This window comes from Scleropages formosus, chromosome 9, assembly GCF_900964775.1.
Source record: "Scleropages formosus chromosome 9, fSclFor1.1, whole genome shotgun sequence".
Taxonomy (NCBI): domain Eukaryota; kingdom Metazoa; phylum Chordata; class Actinopteri; order Osteoglossiformes; family Osteoglossidae; genus Scleropages; species Scleropages formosus.
Genome location: NC_041814.1, coordinates 17898567 through 17919386, shown reverse-complemented (window position 1 = coordinate 17919386; position 20820 = coordinate 17898567). Strand labels below are relative to the sequence as shown.

The 20820-nt window shown below is 42.3% G+C and overlaps 1 protein-coding gene across 4 annotated transcripts; it reads left to right on the top strand.

Moving 5' to 3' along the window:
• The first annotated feature begins 1772 nt into the window (after positions 1–1772).
• On the top strand, positions 1773–20595 carry fam102bb (family with sequence similarity 102 member Bb). 4 transcript variants are annotated; one of them, XM_018754263.2, is made up of 11 exons: positions 1773–1993; positions 10168–10288; positions 10648–10677; positions 11102–11218; positions 11596–11642; positions 13066–13169; positions 13729–13824; positions 16011–16221; positions 16467–16603; positions 17722–17791; positions 18368–20595. In XM_018754263.2, the coding sequence occupies exons 1-11, from the start codon at positions 1848–1850 to the stop codon at positions 18408–18410; spliced, it is 1122 nt and encodes a 373-aa protein (XP_018609779.1). In that variant the 5' UTR covers positions 1773–1847; the 3' UTR covers positions 18411–20595. The 4 variants fall into 4 exon arrangements, with proteins under 4 accessions (XP_018609779.1, XP_018609780.1, XP_018609782.1 ...); XM_018754266.2 differs by having other exon boundaries at positions 1878–1952; XM_018754265.2 differs by lacking the exon at positions 1773–1993 and adding an exon at positions 6687–7375.
• The last annotated feature ends 225 nt before the right edge of the window (positions 20596–20820 follow it).

Below are 20820 nucleotides of genomic sequence, written 5' to 3'. Positions count from 1 at the left end.
TTCACCTTCACTTATTCCCAGGGTAAGTTCTGTACAAGGCTCAAATATAACAAATTTAAAAATATGCTGAAAGGCTTTTTTTAAAAAAACTTCAGGTACACTCAAATAACTAGTTTAAAATGATGGTAAATGTGCTGTTACCACAAACTTGTTCAATGCTGATTGTTCTCTGATTTATCCCATAAACATGCACAAGGTTTGTCATCTTGTTACTGATGGCTGAGAAACACCAGACACCAGCTGTTGATTCACTGAAATCTAGTTGAATTAATCCAGTCCAAGAATATTCTCTTTTGAGTGTTTTACTTCCAAGGACCAGCTGGATGCAGAAACGCACTGTAACAAAGAGGTTTTTGAAAAGACAGGAAAATACAAACAAAAATATCAAACCTGGTAACATTTTTTTGTATCTGAAATTCCTAACAAACTGTTGAAACATGAGGACTCCATGTATAATAGAGTGTATTAAAGTGTGCATAAAGTGTGTATAAAGTGTACTGGGAAAAAAAGTATCACAGAAACAGCAGCTTGCAGAGAAATTGTTGAAAAGTATACCAACAGAGAAGTGTATAAAGAAAAACAAAGTGTGCATATTAGAGAAGTCATTCCCTCACTTCTGTTAATCGCTTGTTCTCAGGATCCCGGCAGTGTGGAGCCTACCCTGGATTCACTGCGTGCCAGGAGAGGAGTGTACACCTTGGACAAGATGCCAGTCCATCACAGGGTAAGCCATACACACAGTCATGGCCTCATTCACATACTTCTGAAAGTTTAGTCACCAGTTATCGTGAAACACGTCTCCACACAGACTAAGGTGGATCACACCATACGCCTGAAGAGCTCCATGGCTGAGAAGGAGCAGTGCTACCTGCTGCATCATCATGCCTCTATATCAGACAAGCATGTAACAAAAGACAGAAAGCATCCATGCCAATAACATGCGCAGAAAGATGCACAAAGGAACAGCGCTTGTTGCAGTACTGCACAGAGGAGTACACTGTACATAGGAAAAGGGCGAGCGGGTAGCAGCATTGCACAGGGAAGTGTATAAATGGAAAGAGAAAATGTATAAAGGGAAAGTGCTCGTGGCAGCAGTGCACAGAGAAGTTTATAAATGAAAAAAGAAAGTGATCGGGGTAGTAGGGCACAGATGAGTATAAGGGAAAAAAGAAAATGCAGGGAGCAGCCTGCAACACACAGTGAAGTATATAAAGGAAAAGGGAGTGTTCAGGGCAACAGTACACAGAGAAGTGTATGAAGGAAAAAACGTTCCAGGGGCAGCAGCACACAGAGAGAATATAAAGAAAGAGGAAACGTGCTATGGCAGCAGTGCACAGAGAAGTGTATAAAGGAAAATACAGATGGAAACCTGCATCAGAGAGAGAAGTATATAAAGGAAAAGGGAGTGTGCACAGAAGTGTATAGGAAAGAAGAAGATACAGGTGGAAACCTGCAAGACAGAGAGAAGTACCTAAAGTTTATAAAGGAAAAGGGAGTGTTCAGGGAAAGCGTCAGAGGTGAAGGAAATTGCTAATTATGGTAGCAGCAGTGCACAGAGAAGTGTATGAAAGTAAAAACAAAGACGTATGTAAAGTATATGGGAAAACGGAGCGTTCGGGGCAGCAGCGCACGGAGAAGAGACGCGTATAAACGGAAAGAGAAAGTGCTCCCGGCGGCAGCGCGCACGAAAAAGGGCTCCTTCCGCCTTCTACGTCGCTACCGCTCGTCATGGGGGCCTGAAGAGCGGAGCGGAGCGCGAGCGCGAGCGCGGCGTGGGCGCGAGGGCGGATCGGGGACTCACTCGGACTAGACTAGAGCGCCCATGACACGCGCGCGGCTCGCGCCCTATGGCTTTCACCATGATGAAAAAGAAGAAGTTCAAATTTAGGGTGGATTTCGAGCTCGAGGAGCTCTCCTCCGTGCCCTTTGTGAACGGCGTCCTCTTCTGTAAGGTGAGGCTCCTGGACGGGGGCTTTTCCGAGGAGTCGTCTCGGTAAGAAACGCCGTCAAGGCGGCGCTGCGTGCGCCGCGCATCACCGATCGATCCGATCGGCGCTTTTACCCGAACTAGACAACTGATCGATGGGCTTTCACCTATGTCAGCGGATCGTTTGCAGCCGACCCGTCCACCTAGTCCCCCGGCCGGCTTATAAAAGCGTAAACAAACAAGAGCAGCAGCTCTCCGCACTTGCGCGATATCGAAAACATCCGATCGGATCGTTTGGCGAATAGAGGAATCATCGTGCAAACAATATTCGCACAGACAGGAGATAATTTATTAACATGCGAACTATCCGTTGATACGTTACAGATGAAGAGATGGTGGTGGCGCTCCAAAAGCGTTGCGGATCTTTTTGCCCGATGTCTTATTGCATTTTTAATGTTTCGTAGTAAAGAGGTGCGGACTCTTTTGAATGGAACCCAATTGATCTCCGAGGGAATATGATCGGCGCAGTTACGTAACTGAAGCAATAATATTAATAATTAAAACCACACTATCGTTGCATGTAGCTGAGTCGGTTTAGAGGTTGGCTTAAATATGTATCTATATAATACAGTGCATTTTCTGGACATAATTTTATAAAACTGTAGTACAACACAGTAAGTGGGGGTTACAAATATTAAATGATCAGATGCGATGCATTTACTGTCTGTTGTAGGTTCGGACAGACGCAGGACATGTCTTGTCTGCATGGTGCCACAATATATATTTTGTTTTATTTTATTTTGGCAGGCGTGGTTCAGTGCGTTCTGTGGGAACAGCCAGATTTTTAGTCGATCGCGTAATCATGTTTGTGTCCCTGCAAATCCCACCCAAGTCTGGAGCGACAGTGGTTGTGATCAACAGGTTAAACCAGCTAATTTCTGGGTTTTTTTTTTTTTTCCCCCCTCTTCCCAAGCAATCCCAACACATGACCATGTTTTTGTTGTTAACTGTTTGCTTCCATGTGGAACTGCAGAAACAAGTTACACTGGGTTTTGTGTTACTGTTTGCACACCTTCTCACTGATGATGAGTTGCCTTGTGTTTGACCCTCATATTAAGTACTTTTCTACACAATTTTATATATTTTTTTTAGGTTTTCAAGTTATTCTTGTAAATTGTATGTACAGCAGGTGGCATAATGGTGAGCTGTTGTTCTGCAGCTGGAAGGTCCATGGTTCAAATCCCATTCCTGGTGTAGCGCCTTGTATTAAGGTACTTACCCCAAAATAATACAGTAAGAATACAATCCTTTATGAATAAGCAAATCATTGCAAACTTACCTATTCCACATTGTAAATCATCTTGGACAATGGCATTAGCTGTATAAATTATTTATTATTAAAAAAATTCATAAAGATGTTCAGTAATACTGAAGGAATCTTGGAAAAAGTATCATGGTTTTTTCAATCCTAGCACTGTCATCTTTGAGATAATATACATTATCTCATATACATTATATTAATAACTGCATAATGCACAGCTAATCCTCCTGAACACTTGTGTAGGATGTACTTTAATTTTTAATAAACTTAACACATATATGGTGTTAGTCACTGCTCAGAAGTGAACACCACTTATTTATTCATTCAAATTATGCTTTTCTCCAAAGTGACTTACAATGTTAGGTTTGTATGCTAAGCTACTTACAGTTATGTACTCATTTATACAGCTATAGGTTATTCAGGTTAAGGACCTTTGGTAAGTGCTGGAGCAATCTGGGGTAAGTACCTTGCTCTAGGGTACTACAGTGGGAGTGGGGATTTCCTTGCCATAGGGGTAGTTCCAACTGGTATTCTATTTGCTGCCCCATCAATAAACGGATATATAGGACGATATGATTCAGGAGATTAGCTGTATTTTAAAATAATCATAGGCTATTGTTCAAAATGCAGCTTGTATGTAAGGTGTTAATGGAAGAGGTTGAAAGGAAACAGATATGTGTAAACTGCATCACGATTGTTATTTCAGCTATACCCTTTGCCCTTTTAGTGGTGATTTGAATTATGTGAAGGTGATAAAATGAGGAACTCTATGATGCAAATTATTTGCATCTACAGAATGCTTGTGTTCCTGAAATACTGTTTGTGCTTGTTTTTCCACACTGTTTTCACAGCAGTGGTCTCTGAATAATGCAACATGCTGTGCAATACAGAGAACTACTTTGATTTAATTGTCTCATGGATAGCAGTTTTTACAGGTGACCGTGTCACGCTTCATGTACATTTATATCGCATTGCTAGATGTTTGCTTTTGCAAAGTTTAGTTAAGTACATGGTGTGCATTGACTAACAGTAGGGATTCTTCTGTCTTGGGCAGTAAGTGGAAAAATCTCTTCATTGCACAATATACATACCTCATTGGTGTGACTGCTTTCTGGGCCTTTTATGAAGAGCTGATGTTGGTTCATGGGATATTTTGTCAAGTCTTCCTGAACAGGTCTCTTCTCCCTCATTCTGATTTGTCAAGGTGTTTAATATCAGTATTACTTAATTGATGCTGTTGTCCAATGCAACTTGCAGTATTTGGTCCATTTGTACAGCAGAAGCAGTTCATCTTTAGTACCTCAAAAACCAGCATCCCTTAGGTTATAGCATTATATAGCATTCGTTCATTTAGCATGTGCTATGTGGCGGCATGGTGGCACAGCGTGTAGTGCTGCTGTCTCACAGTGCCTAGGTGGTGTGAGAGAATGTGGGTTTGATCCCTGCTCAGTCTGTGTGGAGTTTGCATGTCCTCCCTGTGTCTGTGTGGGTTTCCTTTGGGTGCTCTGGTTTCCGCCCACAATTCAAAGACATGGTGCTCAGGATCCCCCATAGTGTGAGAGTGACACAAAGAGAGTGTGTTTCACTGATGTATGGATGAGTGACCCACTGTACGTAGTGTATCTAGCAGTGTAAGTCAGCTTGGTGAATAAGGTGTGTGGGCTGATAATACTACGTAGTATCTGTTGTAAGTCACTTTGGAGAAAAGCATCTGCTAAGTGAATAACTGTAAGTACATTTGAGGATTTTCTCCAAGGCAACTAACAATTTTATTTTACTTCCAATTGTTTATCCATTTATACAGCTGGATAATTTTACTGGAGCAATTTTAGGGTAAGTGCGTTACTCAACACTACTACAGTTGGAGGTGAGACTCTAACCTGTGACCTTTGGGTCCAAAAGTAGCAGCTCTAACCACTATGCTACCAGATGCCCACTAAGCCTCTAAGCTTTATCATCTGCTGTACCAGTTAAGTAAAATAATGACAAACATAAAACTGACTAAACTTGCTTAACACTGAACATCAACATTAATTTTTAAAATGAAGGTGTAGACTTTTCCAACTGGAACGTGAAAATCCTTTTCTGAGTCAGGTGCTGCAGCCACAAGGCAGCATTGATTTGTTAGAAGCAGTGGCCTTTGTGACTGACCTTTGTCTTATTTGTATAAATGCTTTATTGAAATCAACTGCCAGAGGCACTCAGTGTGTGGTCGGTGTTGGTGTGTGACCGGCTTGGAAAAGTAGTGTGGGGTGAGCAGGGGGCTGGTGGGGCTGGTGGGGCTGGTGGGGCTGGTGGTTAGCTGGCCAGAATGTGCTTGTTCAGCACTGGGGTTCAGGCTCATAGCAGAATCTTAACTGTCACTCTAAGCTCTGGGTCCAAGGTCTGCAATGTGCCCTTTTACAAACCAATTTGTAGTCAATGGCCTGTGAAATTGAAGTGCTCCTTTTAATTTTATGCAATAATTCTTTTTGTCCGACGCAGAATGCTTATGGATGTCCTTTTCTTTTTAGTAATGACTTGACAAATTTAAAAAAAGAAAAAAAAAACTTACTGTATTTCTAATGAAAAAATATTGCGGAATAAATTATTTCCCCTTCACCTGTCCCTCGGATCATCCGTCATTTTCACGGTGCAAATGCGGCGTGCTGCACAAACGCACTGCAGGCAATGAACACCAAACTTGCCACCAGACTGGCACTGGTTCACACAGCAGGCAGCATTTGCTCATCATGATGTCAGTGGCGAAGGGACAAGATCGGTGGTTTTTACCTTACTTTCTGCATCGTCAGTCTTATAACAATGTGTGGGTTTTTTTTCCATCTTTAGCCTTATGTAGGTGACATACTGATATTATATTTCATATAGTGAAGGAAAATGCTTCAGGGACTTTTACCTCAAATTCATTTTGAATACATCAATATGTTGTATCTCAGCCTTGTCCCATTGCCTCTAAAGACAAGCCTGTCAAAGTGGTCATTGGGTTTTTTTTTTTTTTTTTTTTTTTTTTTGTGGTGACAAGAAAAGAAGTGATTCACAAGGCAGCAAAGGTGTGTTCCGGTGATGAGATGGAAGCCGTCGGTGTGACCGTTAGGCAAGCGTTGCCGAATGACTGGTGACGTAAACTGCAAAGTTATTTGTCGCAGCATGAAGAGATTGTGACACTTTAATAACGCCCTTCGCGCAGAGCGGTGACTAACATCCGCAAGGTTCCCATGAGTCTGAAGGACAGAGCGTCCATCCTCGCTGTTCGATTTCACCTCATCGCCTTGAGTGTCTCTGCACCTTCCTTCAAAGTTTGTCGTGTGGCACGGCGTCGGTCACTTTTCCGCACGTTGGCTGAGATTTCTGCTGGATGCTGGGTGTTCGAACTCGTTGGAAATCTTGGAAGTTCATGTGTGGTGTTTTTTTTTTTTTTCCTCTCTCTCTCTTCTTTTTGTGATGTTTGAGGAGGCGTAGGTGTAAGTGTGAAGGAACTCAGTCTGGACTGTGCCTTATGGACTTGCTAATGATTAATCCGTGGAAAAGCCCAAAAACACTGTGGCTTTTGTGCCTAATAATTCTTTCCCTGATTTTGCCATAGCAACGTAATGCTTTTTTAGAATTAATCTCCCTCATTTCTTCGTTCTCCTTTCTTTGACCCGTATGCTGTTTTTGTCCATTTTGTACTTGTGTCTCCATGCTTCGGTCAGTTTTTCTTTCAAAAGAAAACATTTCTATGCCTTCCGTGATATGTGGATTAGCTTTTATTTGTCATGATGTCGCAAGAACCGCAGCCTCATCTGCAGCTTTTTTCACACCGAACAATTTTTCTTTTTTTTTTTTTTTTCCCTTCCCAACGTGCATCAGGCAGAGTGATGGATACTGGTTTCAAAGCACGGATAACCACGGATTTACGGCGGACTGCCTTGACACGTGGAGCCTCAGGGAGAGGAGGTGTTGTTATCTGCCCACCCCCCCTCCAGATCTCACTCTTGAGCCTCTCCAGCTCACAGGGATACAGATTGCTTTCAAGTGACAGCCTCTTGTCAGGGAACTGCTCTGTGTCCAGGAGAAGTGAAGTGTTTTCAGAGTGCTGCAAGAGCCCAGCACCGTGTACCCGCCACAAGTGCTGAGTGGAACATCTTGTAAGCCACAGATCAGTTTTATCAAGCTAAGTTAATACATTCACGCTTCAAACATGGGTTGTACTATTTTTATGCAAAAAGCATAACAGCTGCATTATTTTTCCATAGCATACCTGTCCCTTGATTGCTGTCGAATTTCTGGTCTGGGCTCATTTCTCATGACCTTGCATCTTGTAACTGTAGCACCAATATTCAAGCTGTCAGGTGGAGACATGGATGTGGCATTTCGTTTACATTTACATTTATTAATTTAGCAGACACACCAGACAATACAGCTGAGACTAAAAGAGTGCATTTCTTCGAGAGATAGAGATACAATTCATAAAATACAGCCAATTAGTCTAGTGCCATTTTTTTTGCCAGCATACTATAAATAGTTGTATATAGAATATGATGTATAGATTTTTTTGACAGAAAATGTAGTGAAACTGTGGAGCAGATCAGCAGAGAATGTGGGTCTGAAAGAGATGTTTTGAGACTCTTAAATATTGGGAGGGATTCAGCAGTTCTGAGTGAAAGAGGGAGTTCATTCCACCTTTTTGGAGCCTGAACTGAGAACATGTGTGCTTTTCATTTTGGATCTATAGTGTATCTGAGGCCACCAAGCAGCCAGAAGCAGAAGAGCATAGTAGTCTGGTTGGGAGCTGAATGTTTACGTGGTGGTAAAATTATGAATATATTTGTTCCTAAGTGGTGATTGAATTCTAGTCAGATATTTATTACAGCTCTTACAACACATTACTTTCTGTTTTTCATTAAAACGCCATCGCTAGAAACAGCATGGTAGTGGAACCGTCGAGGTGACACGTGCTAATGAAAGAAGATAGATGGCATGTGCCCTGTTCCCCCGTTAACTTTTGACTTGACGCCCATTAATTTGGCAAACCAACAGCCTGTCATTAACCAAAGAAAGGGAATGTGTTGAATTCTCTTTAACACTTTGAGGACTTCAGAAGAAATTTGTGCGGCACCCAATCCCCCCAGTGTTGTTTTTTTTTTTTTTAAATTTATTACAGGCAATAGAAATTTTTTTTAGCTGAAAGTCACTTTTGGATACTTTTTTCACACTAATACATAAATGTAATACACAAAAATATTTTCTTAATTTCCTATCTAGAAAGAATATTGAAAGTTTTCATTACTGACAAAACGACGCATAGTTGCGTTTACTAAGCTGTGCATGTTATTTTGTACGTCTTTTCTGTATTGACAGTGTGAAACTCAGTGTGTTTTATTTATTTATTGTTTATAATCTGCTGTCCAAGGTTTTGGAGTTGAAAGGGCACCATGAATATTGACATGGAAAGGAGCTGCAATGTGGTTCAACGCAATGGAGTAATAATCACCCTAGCCAGTATTGTTTTATTGCCTTTCTCGACACCCATTGAGAAAAAGTCGGATGCTTTTGAGATTTAAACTCAGTTTTGATTGCTTTATTAATGTAATTATTTGTGTAGAACTTTGCCTAATCAGATATTTTTGTTGTGAATTATTTCTTAAAACAAACAGTATTATAAAATCTCCAAAACTAGGGCACTTTAAGGTTTTCCCACCAAGAAAAAAACTGTCATTTGTAATTGTCAATCAAAAATCCATTTAACACACTGTTTTAGTGTGACAAGCAGTTACAGGAATACTGTAACCCTTCTTGGAAACGGAACTCATAACAGATCACACACACACACACACACACACACATTTTCAGAACCGCTTGTCCCGTACGGGGTCACGGAGCCTACCCGGCAACACAGGGCGTAAGGCCGGAGGGGGAAGGGGACACACCCAGGACGGGACACCAGTCCGCCGCAAGGCACCCCAAGCGGGACTTGAACCCCAGACCCACCGGAGAGCAGGACTGCGGTCCAACCCACTGCGCCACCGCACCCCCTCTCCATAACAGATCAGTATAATGCAATTATCTATATCGCTCGGAACTGCAGAAGCTCTGTCTACATTCAAGAAGTGTCTGAAAACTCACTTTTTCCGGAATCACTTCACCCAAGATCTCTCCAGCTCATATACGGTGTAAATGTTCATGCACCATAACTTTGCGATCATCCACAGATAAGCCTTTACACAGCCGCTACTCCTGTATTGTGTGTAAATATTTGTGTACCTTAAAAAAAATAAATTGTAGGAAGGTTATCAGGATTCATCTATCCTGCGTTTTATACACCTGCTCGAGCGATGAACATCGGTGCATCAAGTGGAAAGTAACAAACTAGGTTTACTTAAGAGTGACACATCTGCAACTATGTCTCTTTCTCCTAATGTAATGCACAAATTGTATTTTCTCTGAGATGTACGTCGCTTTGGAGAGAAGCGTCCGCTAAATGAATAAATGTAAATGTATAAGGTTTCAATTCATGAACCATCATCTCAGCAGATAACATGAGTAGAATTATGGTGGAATGGCACCCCTACACTGTACAGGTTGTTACTGATAATGGATGTATTATTATTGTTGAAGAACTGCTTTGAACTGCTCTTACAAGTCTGAGATGCTGATCGTGTGTCAGTTGCTTATTTATGCTCCAGTTCCAGCGAACACAAACGCTTACACTAATTCTTTTACACATGTAGACAGATATTGCTTCCCCAGATCCCCAAAACAGCATTGCTTTACTGGGATATTTTTAGTCAGTTTACTACAAAAAACTGCTGTACATACGACGCTTAAAATCAGCTACTCTCAATAGTTGCAGTCTCTTTAAATGTCTTTGTGGTACTTCGTGATCCTGCCGGAGCGTTTCATGTGTATGGGCTTGTGCCGTCTGTCCGTCTCGCCCCAGGGAGGTGGTCCAGGCCAACTGCGTCCGCTGGAGGAAGACCTTCTCCTTCCTGTGCAAGATGAGCGCCAGCCCCAGCACGGGGGTCTTGGATCCCTGCGTGTGCAGAGTATCTGTCCGCAAGGTGGGGCGGCCCGCTCCCGCACAGCTGACCCTCCTCTGCTTAACATTGTTCAGCACACGCTGCTGTGCGCATTCACGTGCCGTTGTAAGGACGTAGCGGATGCGGGTAACGAGCCGCGGTGATGATGGGCACGGACGGGCAAAGAGAATGTGCGGTGGTCCCTGCTAGGTCCATTAAAGACGAAGACAAACCGCACAGATGGCTTCTGAGGATGGCCCCCTAATTGCTGTGTGCCTTTCTTTCTGATTTTGACATTAATAATTTATGAACAGTATTCGGTTGTTCTTGGGAAAAAGATTCAACTTAATACGGTTCTGTCATTCTTTTTTTTTCATGGGGATTTCTTTGTCTTTTGATAGGAACTGAAGGGTGGAAAAACGTATGCAAAGGTAATACTTCAAATCGCTGTCTCTGCTGATATACATACGTGTGTGTGTGTGTGTATATTTTACGTACATTTTTAATTTTATTTATATACATATTTTATTGTGCATGTAATTCCGTAACAATATTATTTATATATATATATATTTATATATATATATATATATATATTTTTTTTTTTTTAATGAAAAATCTGCCATCCTCAGTGTTCAGTATAAAAAGCAAGAGTAAATAAATATTTATTCTGTACGTACTTAAGATTTTGGGTCAAGGCGAGAAGCACGAGCACAGGCTGTGCACTTTAAGTAGTTCCAGTTTTTAAAGACTTGGCAGCGCTGAAAGAGAACAGCCCTTCGAGACTGTTTCCGGCACGGGTTCCACTCAGGCGGAGTATGACGGCGCAGGTGCTGAAGTTGTGTTCTCCTGCAGCTCGGGTTTGCTGACCTCAATCTGGCTGAGTTCGCCGGCTCCGGGAACACCACGCGGAGGTGTCTGCTGGAAGGGTATGACACCAAGAACACGCGACAGGACAACTCCATACTGAAGGTTAGGATTGCTGCCCGTGCACGATTATTACTGGGTTATTACGTGACGGATGACCGTTAATTATACCGTGGCTGATCATCACTTTAACCTCTTTGCGGGTGATCAGCAAATTGCATTATTTTCTTCAGTCATAGGGGATGATTGTGAAAAATTTTTGGCAAATCATTTCTAAAGCTAAAAATATGTTTTTTTTTTAAAATAAATGTGTTTTTTCCATTTGGAACATGAGTTGTCTTTTGTCCTGAATGAACTTTAAATGTATAGTGCATTATTGGAGAAATAGCCATCACAGCATTTTCACCCACTCAGTGAAATTCTATATGCTCGTAGTTTAAATGGTGCATTTTATCTTCTCTTTTGATTTTTCTCTGTTGTAGGTGGTTATCAGCACACAGCTGAAGTCGGGAGATCCGTGCTTTAAAACGTAAGGAGATGTGTGGAATGGCAAATTTCTGCAAATTCCCTTCTGCAAGTGAGGCAGTTTTCAGTTGGGCATCAAGGCTGAGGTCAAAGTGCTTTGAGTGAATAACTTTCCCAGACACCCATTGTTCAGTGACGTATCCCTGTGCCTGCACTGGTATATAATGTGTCTCCAGCAGCGCAGCTATTTCTGAGCGGTGATCTGTGTTCTAAAGCAAGCGTTCGGATCTACGCTCGATTTTTCTGTGTCTGTTGGGTTCCCACCAACGCTGCAGGGGAAAAAAAAATAAGCTGATCCTTTCAACTGGAAAAGATTTCGCTTTGTGGGGGTGAGGGGACAAAGAATCATTTTCTGATTTATGGGATGCTTGGGGGGGGGGGTCTTTGGCAAGGCTTTGGGCATGGTAATATGAAATAATGGGTGCTGCGTACTGAAGATCCTTTGTCATAAGCTGTGCATTGACACTTTCATTCCTCAGGAGGTATTTAAATCTCTGCACTACCTTTTTAATGTCAAACTGTATGCTTCGTTAACTATTTGTTACTGTTATCCGGATAAAGTTTCAACATGTAATATTTTGTGTATTTAAAATATTTTACATTTTTATATGAATTGACAAGAAATATGTTTGCCATATTTTCTTAATATTTGATATATTTTATAAGACAAGTCCACAATGTAATGACATTAAAGCTGATTAAAGGGTAAAAGATGAAAAACGGAACGGCTGTAAACGTACATTTACATGATTGTACGGATGCCAGTTTGGTTTGCCGAGGCCATATGGGAGTCACACCCGTGTGTTTGGCCTTCAAATGTGAAAACTCGAAAAGGTGCAAAGCAGATGGGTGCAGTGAGGGGGAAAGGTGTTTTGTTTCGGTTTCATTTGACCAGAGAAAAACTGGATGAGAGAAATCGCTTGATGTTTGTGAATGATTTACAAGCAAAATGCTTGCGTTTACCAGATGCAGAGATGCATTTTTATTCTTACCTTAGCATCCGAACAGGAAAACCAGCCTGGCATCGCTTTCAAAATCCGGGCAGGATTCCTTCTAAATGTAACATTCATACATTACAGAAAGCAGTTTAGCAGGGAGCCCAAATCACAGCAGTGATGCGCTGTGGTGGATTATCGTGCAGTAATCCCACTTTTAATTCCATAATCGCCATGTTTCGGTGGGTGCTGCATCCCTCTACACCTTCCATTCTGTTCCTAAAGGTACTGATGTTGCGTAAGTATGTTGTTTAGTTGGGGTGATGAGCAAGAAGCGGGTTTTATTTATAAAATTGAAAGCCTCACTGTGAATGCTGACCAGCTGGAATTGTACTCCTGAGTCATACAGCGGTATGAATTGAAGTGAAAGCAACGGTGTGTTTGAGTTTGCACTACAGTCCGAGGATGTGCCTAATCCCACGCTTTCCACAGGCCTCCTTCCACTGCTATGTATATAGGAATACAAGGAGATGCTGACGGCCTGCACGAGGACAGAAAGGGTGGGGACATGCAGAAACCCTTCCTGGGGGTATCAGGTATCTTTACATTACATTTATTTACATTTATTTATTATAGGTATGGTCACCTGGCATCATACGGGCTGTTGATCTCTCAGTATAATGGGCAAAAAAAGTTTTCTCAGAGCTGCTGGGAAGGGTTTTTGGAGGCCACTTTCTTCTTTTGGTGACGACGTGTGGTTTTTTTGGATCGGGGGTAATGTTTAGAAACCCACCTTGAATGTCCTGACATGACTTAATATATTTTATGTATACTCCATAACTTAAGAATGCAGCCACAGGCACAACAAATAAACAGGTACTAATAAAACCCTTTATTAACTGTTGTGTGTGTTACCCTTAACAGGCTGTGTGTGTAAAGAGAATGCTGTTTTTGACTGCCTGCATGTGAACATGTGTGTCTCCTACATGAGCGGCTGCGACTCGGCACTCCGCCTTGCCTCATAATAATCACTTAACAGCAATGATCGTCGCCGCAGCTAGGACCAATGGAGGCTGCCTGTCCTCGCTGGGGCGGGATGAGAGCGCCGCGCCGCTGCTGACTTCCTGCTCTTTGTCCGTGTTGTGAACTTGACAGAGACCCTGGGAAAGTGTGCCTCTCTTCCAGATGAACTTGGGGGATATAGCCACTCCAGAACATCCAGCTATGCTAGTCAGCAGTCAAAAGTATCAGGTATGCTTCATAGAGGGTGTTAGTGAATGTCGGTGGTACTTTGTATTTTTACACTGCAGGGCACTGAAGGTTCTGAGAAGATTAGGGAGCGGAGGAGACACTTCTAACAGGGTACTTTGATAAACATGCTTTGGCTCCTCAAATCCTCCAAAACACAGCTGGGACCCGAAGTCTGTAAAATGACTTTGGAGTTATGAGCAAATCACTTTTACTATTAAGTCACAGTCAGTTAAAAGTTCATGATACAGAAGTCTTCTGATTTTATTTAAGAGTCAGGTTCTGAACAAGTCTTTTTCCTCTAAGACCTTCTTCTATTATTTTTATTCATTTTGAAACAAAAAAAAACAAAACAATGATTTAAATGTTTTAAAGCTAATTTAAAATGACTGAAAATAAAAACATGTCCTATACAATAATAATTATCGAACAGTTTATTTCATAAACGTGTGGTGTGGTTTGTCCTGTTGTTTTTGATCATCTGTAAACACTGGAAATGAGTTAAAGCTCCTATTCTGTTTGGGTGCGCTGTACTGACACCTGTTGGCTGGCACTGGAAACACAGGTCCTATTCTGCACTAAAAACAAAATTTTAGAAAATATACATATAACTGACAGAAATGCGTTTAAAGAATAAATAAACTTGGCATGTTTGTGTTCTCAAGAATTAGTAACTCGACCATTCGTAGCAGGAGCCGTCACCGTAGAACTAATGGGGGCACCCCGACTCAGCTACATCTACAACAGGCAGTATAGTGGCACAGCGAGTAGTCCTGCTGTCTCACAGCACCTGGGCGGTGTGAGGGAACATGGGTTCAATCCCCACTCGGTCTGTGTGGAGTTTGCATGTTCTCCCCGTATCTGCGTGGGTTTCCTCCCACAGTCCAAAGATATGCTGTTCAGGTTCCCCCATAGTGTGTGAGTGACAGAGTGTGTTCCACTGATGGATGGATGAATGACCCAGTGTAAGTAGTGTATCTAGCAGTGTAAGTCAGTAGGTTGATAGCACTACCTGGAGTTCATTGGACGTTGCTTTGGAGAAAAGTGTCTGCTAAATAAACAAATGTAAACTAACCCTGTATGCATTACTGGGCTATGAGAAATCCTCCCATTTACCTGTGATTTCTGCATAAGCTCTGTCCCCTCTCTTCGACTGTTTATCATCACTATGTCTGTTGTAACATCATCCCAGATTGAAAGTGGGTATTATTCCCACCAGCACGGATCTTTTTGTTTCGCTTCTTAGGCCGATTTATAAACTCAGCGGCAACCCTTTTCTAAATTGTACATTAAACCACATTCCGTCATAAATTCAGGGTGAAAGAAGTTCTCTAGTGTACAGAGTGAGCACAATCATGTGTATGTGTTCCTGCCCATTCCCTCTCATTAAAAATATTGCTGCAAGATGCACGACTGGCCTTTACAAGAAGCCTGGTTAGTGGCGCGTCAGTCGTAGATTCTAAACTCATTGTTTTGTCATCTATGGAAACTAGAAATACAGGTGAAATGTTTTGACATAAATGAGGATCAGTTTGATCCCTGGTTTTTGATTTCTTACTTGCATGTGAAGATGACATTTGAAAGGAGTGGGAGGTCCATATGTCTATTTGTGTTAGTAATTTGTTTGTAGATATGCGTGACATGAATTGATGGATATTCATCTCTCAGTTGCTTAACCACTTGTGAAAGGATCTGGCAGAAAAGGTCTGCGAACAAATAAATCCCACCCTTTAAAGGTCTTTCGTCCTTAAAAATTTGGACGGAGTGGAGACTGAAATATGACATCCTACGCTGACCCCTTGCCATGACCCAGCACTGCAAAACGTTCTAGCACATTGCGGAAAAAGCTTCTTTTCACACCACATTTAGGGTAGTCTGTGAAACTGCAGCAATCCAGACGAATCTACCGAATGATAGGGAGGCATCGAGCAAAATTCGTATGTAAATTTCACGCGAAGGAAAAGAGCACTGAAAATATCAGAGACGGCCTCAGAGTGTGTATAAACAAACGGGAAAACAGGTGCTTATGGGTCGATGGTGTTTGTTTAGAGCTCAGGTACAGGGTTTTGCTGGCACACCTTGTTATTCAAACACAGGTGTATTTACGTAGTTCTCTATACATCACTATGCATTTAATTACGTGGCTGTTTTAAGATTTGTGTGAACGTGTGTGCGGTTGCACTCTCCAGGGTACAGCACGGGGCACTCGCGTTCATCCAGCCTTTCGGAGTCCTCCCATAGGAGAAACACATCGGTGGGCAGCGCCTCCACGGGCATCGGCAGCCTTCCTGAACCCAGCGAAGAGCGGGAGTCCAGGACAGCGCCCCCCGGTGGAGCGGCGGCTGCCTGCGCCGCAGTGCCGGAGGACCCGGATAGCCCCAACCTCGGTGCCTCGTCCAAGTGAGACACACCCCACGAGGCTTAATGGCTCAATGCACAAAATGCATTATAAACACACACATATATGCTCCATTTGTTATTGCTTTGCTCACAGTTTTATCCAGAGAGTCCTACCAGTCCTACCAGTCCTACCAGTCAGCACAGTGCTGGCCAGAAAGGTGCAGGGTACAAGTGATGAAATGTGTGGTGTGTGGGACTGGAGCAGGGGAACCACAGTGTGATCTAACTATTGTCTGTCTCCATAGGCTTCCTGCCAAACAGGACTCTGTTGAGTCGCAGCTGAAACGGGTGGACGCCACTAGGGTGGACGCCGACGACATTGTGGAGAAGATCCTCCAGAGTCAGGACTTCACTCCCAGCCTGCTGGACTCCAGCGCTGAAGGTACCAAGCCATGTATAAGTGGATCAGAACCAGAACGGGAGTGGTACATGTCTAGAGTACAGCTAGAGTAAGAAAGATGTATTGGACAAAAAGGACAGAAGAAGTGTGCTTGGAGTAGTAGTGAGAGCAGTACTGTTATTGTAAGCATAATGTACTTTGCACTTTTCAATGGACTGGTTTCCTGTCCATGGTGTAACCTGTAGGCTCCTGTGCATCGTGACTCTGCACAGGGATTATCCTTTTATCCTTGAGTGCTTGTTAATGATGGATGTATGGATGGTTGAAGTATATTGTAGAACTTATGCAGCTGAAAATGTATCTGTATTTATATAATATATATATATGTATGTATGTATAGTACTGTGCAAAAGTTTTAGGCACTTGGTTGGGCTGTAAAGTGAGAATGCTTCTAAAAATAATGCTCTTAATTAATAAACTTCCTACAAAGCTTAGTAATCATCCATCGTCAACAACCGCTTGTCCCCAGCGGTGATGCAGCGGGTTTGGCCGGGTCCCGCTCTCTGGTGGGTCTGGGGTTCGAGTCCCTCTTGGGGTGCCTTGCAATGGACTGGCGTCCCGTCCTGGGTGTGTCCCCTCCCCCTCCAGCCTTGCGCCCTGTGTTGCCGAGTTAGGCTCCGGTTTAGGCCGCGACCCTGCTCAGAGCAAGCGGTTGTAGACAGTGTGTGTGTGTACTTTCTTTAACGACATACAAAACCCTTACTGCTTGGAAACGTAAAATATGCTCTTTTCCATTGACGCTAATGCAGAAGACATGAAATAACCGTCTAAAACAAATATTTTTGTGAAACATCTAAGTGACTAAGATTTTTGCACAGAACTGTATATATATTATTAACACAAACCTACATATTAATATACAGTCTGTATGTGTATCTGAGAAAGGTTTAAAAAAAAAGAGAGATTTTGCCATTAAACTGCAATTGCATGTACCATATGAATATGAATCTTCCCCTTTGCAGAATGCTGGATACGGAACACAGCTGTCGATACTTGATTATTTTTAGATTGCTTAGCAACCATTCTTTCCCAGTGAGGGAAATGGAGATTTTACATTTCCTGCGCGAGTCTGAGTGACGCCACCCATGTTTGCTTTCCAGAGGAGGGCCTGCGCTTGTTCGTGGGTCCTGGGGGAAGCACCGCGCTTGGCAGCCATCATCTCCCGGCCAGGTGAGGATTAAACAAGAGTGTCCTTCGCCGTCGCAGACCTCAGCTCTGCAGCTAATGGGAGCACTCGGGTTGAAGAGTACAGAAAAATGATGGCATGCTTGTGAGATGTTGAACAAAGCTTACATAGCTCTGAATTGCTACAGTAAATAGGTAAAACTGATGTTGTCGTGCTCTTGAAAGGATAAGAGGTAAGCTACTATGCACTGCTGTCTCACGGCGGCTGGGTGGTGCGAGAGGACGTGGGTTTGATCCCCGCTCAGTCTGTCTGGAGTTTGTATGTTCTCCCCATGTTTGTGTGGATTTCCTCTGGGTGCTCTGGTTTCCTCCCACACTCCAAAGACATGCTGTTCAGGTTCATCCATAGTGTGTGAGTGACAGAAAGAGTGTGTTCCACTGATGCATGGATGAGTGACCCAGTGTAAGTAGTGTATCTAGCAGTGTAAGTCACCGCAGTGAATAAGGTGTGTGGGCTGGTAACACTACATCGAGTTCATTGGAAGTCGCTTTGGAGAAAATCGTTTTCTAAATAAATAAATGTAAACAGGCATGTATGTTCTCTCCCCCATGTAATTTCAGAGTCGGTGCGGGAACGTATGAGCAGGTGGTGATCAAGCGCTAGCTCTACCGGATGCCAAGCAGAAAGGCAGCACAACCCAAGGTGACCCGGAGGAGAGTTGTGTCTCACTTCATTCCAGCACCACACTGACCCAACTGGGAATGCGCTCTGTCCACACGTGCTGACCACAGTGGCACCCCCTGGTGTTCACGGAGCACGACGACTTTTTTTCGTTCGCTTTTTAAAGGTCGGGGTGCCACCGTTGAGTCGCGTGTACAAATCTGTGAGTAAAAGTACAGTGTAATGCTGTCTTTTGTCATAGTTTCAGTGTCAGATGCTAAATTCCAGGAGTGCAATAATGTGCCCTTTTGTCCCTTGTTTGTTTTTTTATGTGGTAAAAAAGCATGTTTTATTTGTGTTGGATAGTTATTCATTCTGAGGTTTCTCTGTTACTCCTTTATTACGATCCTCATTAATTTGCTGCTACAAAGTCTTAATGTTATTTCTATAAAGACCCATTAGATGTTCTGGAAGAGAGGCAGTTTCTGACAATAAGGCCTCACTGTGCACTTATCCTGGTGAGCTGTGCAACAGCCCATGTTTGCTGGATTATGATATTAAAACTAATTCAAGGAATACACATCGAGGTTCCCATGTTTGAGGGAATAAATGCATAGATAAGCTGCACATCTCATTAACTTTTTCTTTTTTTTTTTTTTTTTTTTTAATATATTTGGGGCAGTGGGTCATTGGAGCCATTACCTTCCGACTGAAGGACCCAGGTACAAAACCCCACTGCTGTTGTGAAACTCTGAATGAAGGTACTAACCCTAAATTGATACCGAAACATTACCCAGCCCTATAAATGGGAACTAATTTTAAGTAGCTGAGCATTCAAACCAAACATTTTAAGTTGCTTCGGAGAAAAGTGTCAACTGAACGAATCGTAGTCACATTTCACTAGTCACATTTCGGTTAACATACTCCAGCTTGTGAGACAGTCGTCGCCTGACATTTTTACAGCGTTTCATGAGGACGTCAGGTTGTGTCGTGGCAGCGAACCCATGGCTGTCCTCTCTGAGGATCTGAGATGAGATGCAAACCCACCATCAGTTCAGATTCCATATCCTAATTTGCATGCAGAGACCACCCAGGAAAACACATATTTAGTACATTTCTTGCATCTGCTGACAAATGCATTGCTGGGAAATTTCTTCATGTCATATATACCAAAAAGGTTGTTTCAATTTGAACCTTTCTTTAAATTTTTCTCAATTCCTCATAATCATCAGAACGTAATTGTGCTAACTTAAAAATATCAGTTTAAAAAGAATCAGCTCTTGGTTTTCCATCATTCCACTACCATAGCAAATCTGCACTGTGTTAAGAATGTCACAGTCCATCTGTGAAATCTGCAGTTACTGTACAAAAATTTTGCGTATTAATGCAAATGTGGGATTTCGGTTTCTTTCTAGTCTTCGGTCAAAACCATCCTGAGGCCATAGTATTCTTGTGAGAATACCATTTAGTTCAGATTTTCCAACATGGGAAAGGGCCATATATAGTGGGACATGCTCTCTAGTTCACAGATGTACAATCATTGCTTTGCTGAGGAGCCCATTGCTGAAATGAGGCTTTATGATGGAATAAAGCAGGTTGTCTGGACAGCGCACGCCTTCACACACATGCTGGTGTGTGATGTTAAAGGAGCAGGTGGTGCAGCAGTCCACACTTCTCATAATGGACATGTGAGTCAGATGTTTGCATTTTAGTCTCGTGGAGGCGAAGCATGGCTTTACCTGGAGTATGACCCTTAGTCTAAGGTATCCAGCTGCATAAATGAGTAAAACTGTGCTAATTCATAACTTTGGATAAAGTATATCCCAAGAAAACAAAATATATTACTGATATCATGAGACTAACCTGACCTTTTCTTTTGGATTAGATCCAAACCCTTATGTACTCAGAACTGGAACCATATCCTCATATTGTTACTACAGCTTATGTTACTGACTCTGGTATTTTTTGATGAAACATAAGGGTTGTATTCGGTGTATTATTGTGTCATTTGGTTTACCTGTTCATTGGTGTGCTATATTGTATTTTCAAAGTCAGAAATGCCTTTTGAACCAACATTGGTTTCTTTTTCCAATGTATATACATGTACTGTCCATGAAAATGTTAATTGCTTAATATTAATTACATCCATTCATTTACATAACAGTATTGCACAATACTGTATGTCTTCTTCGGCCCAGTGGTCTACAATTATAACTTCTATAGAGATCATTTCCCAGTGTCATGTACTTTTTGTCATTAAGTAAAAGGTTCGTGTCACTTCCTTCGTACCTGTGGGTCTAGTAGCGAAATAACTGATGGAGCATTAATCCATTTTTAATAGAAGATTAACTTATTTTTGGTTCAGCAGTGATTGCAGGGTTTGCCTAGTGCACTTTATGCAGGTATAACACTT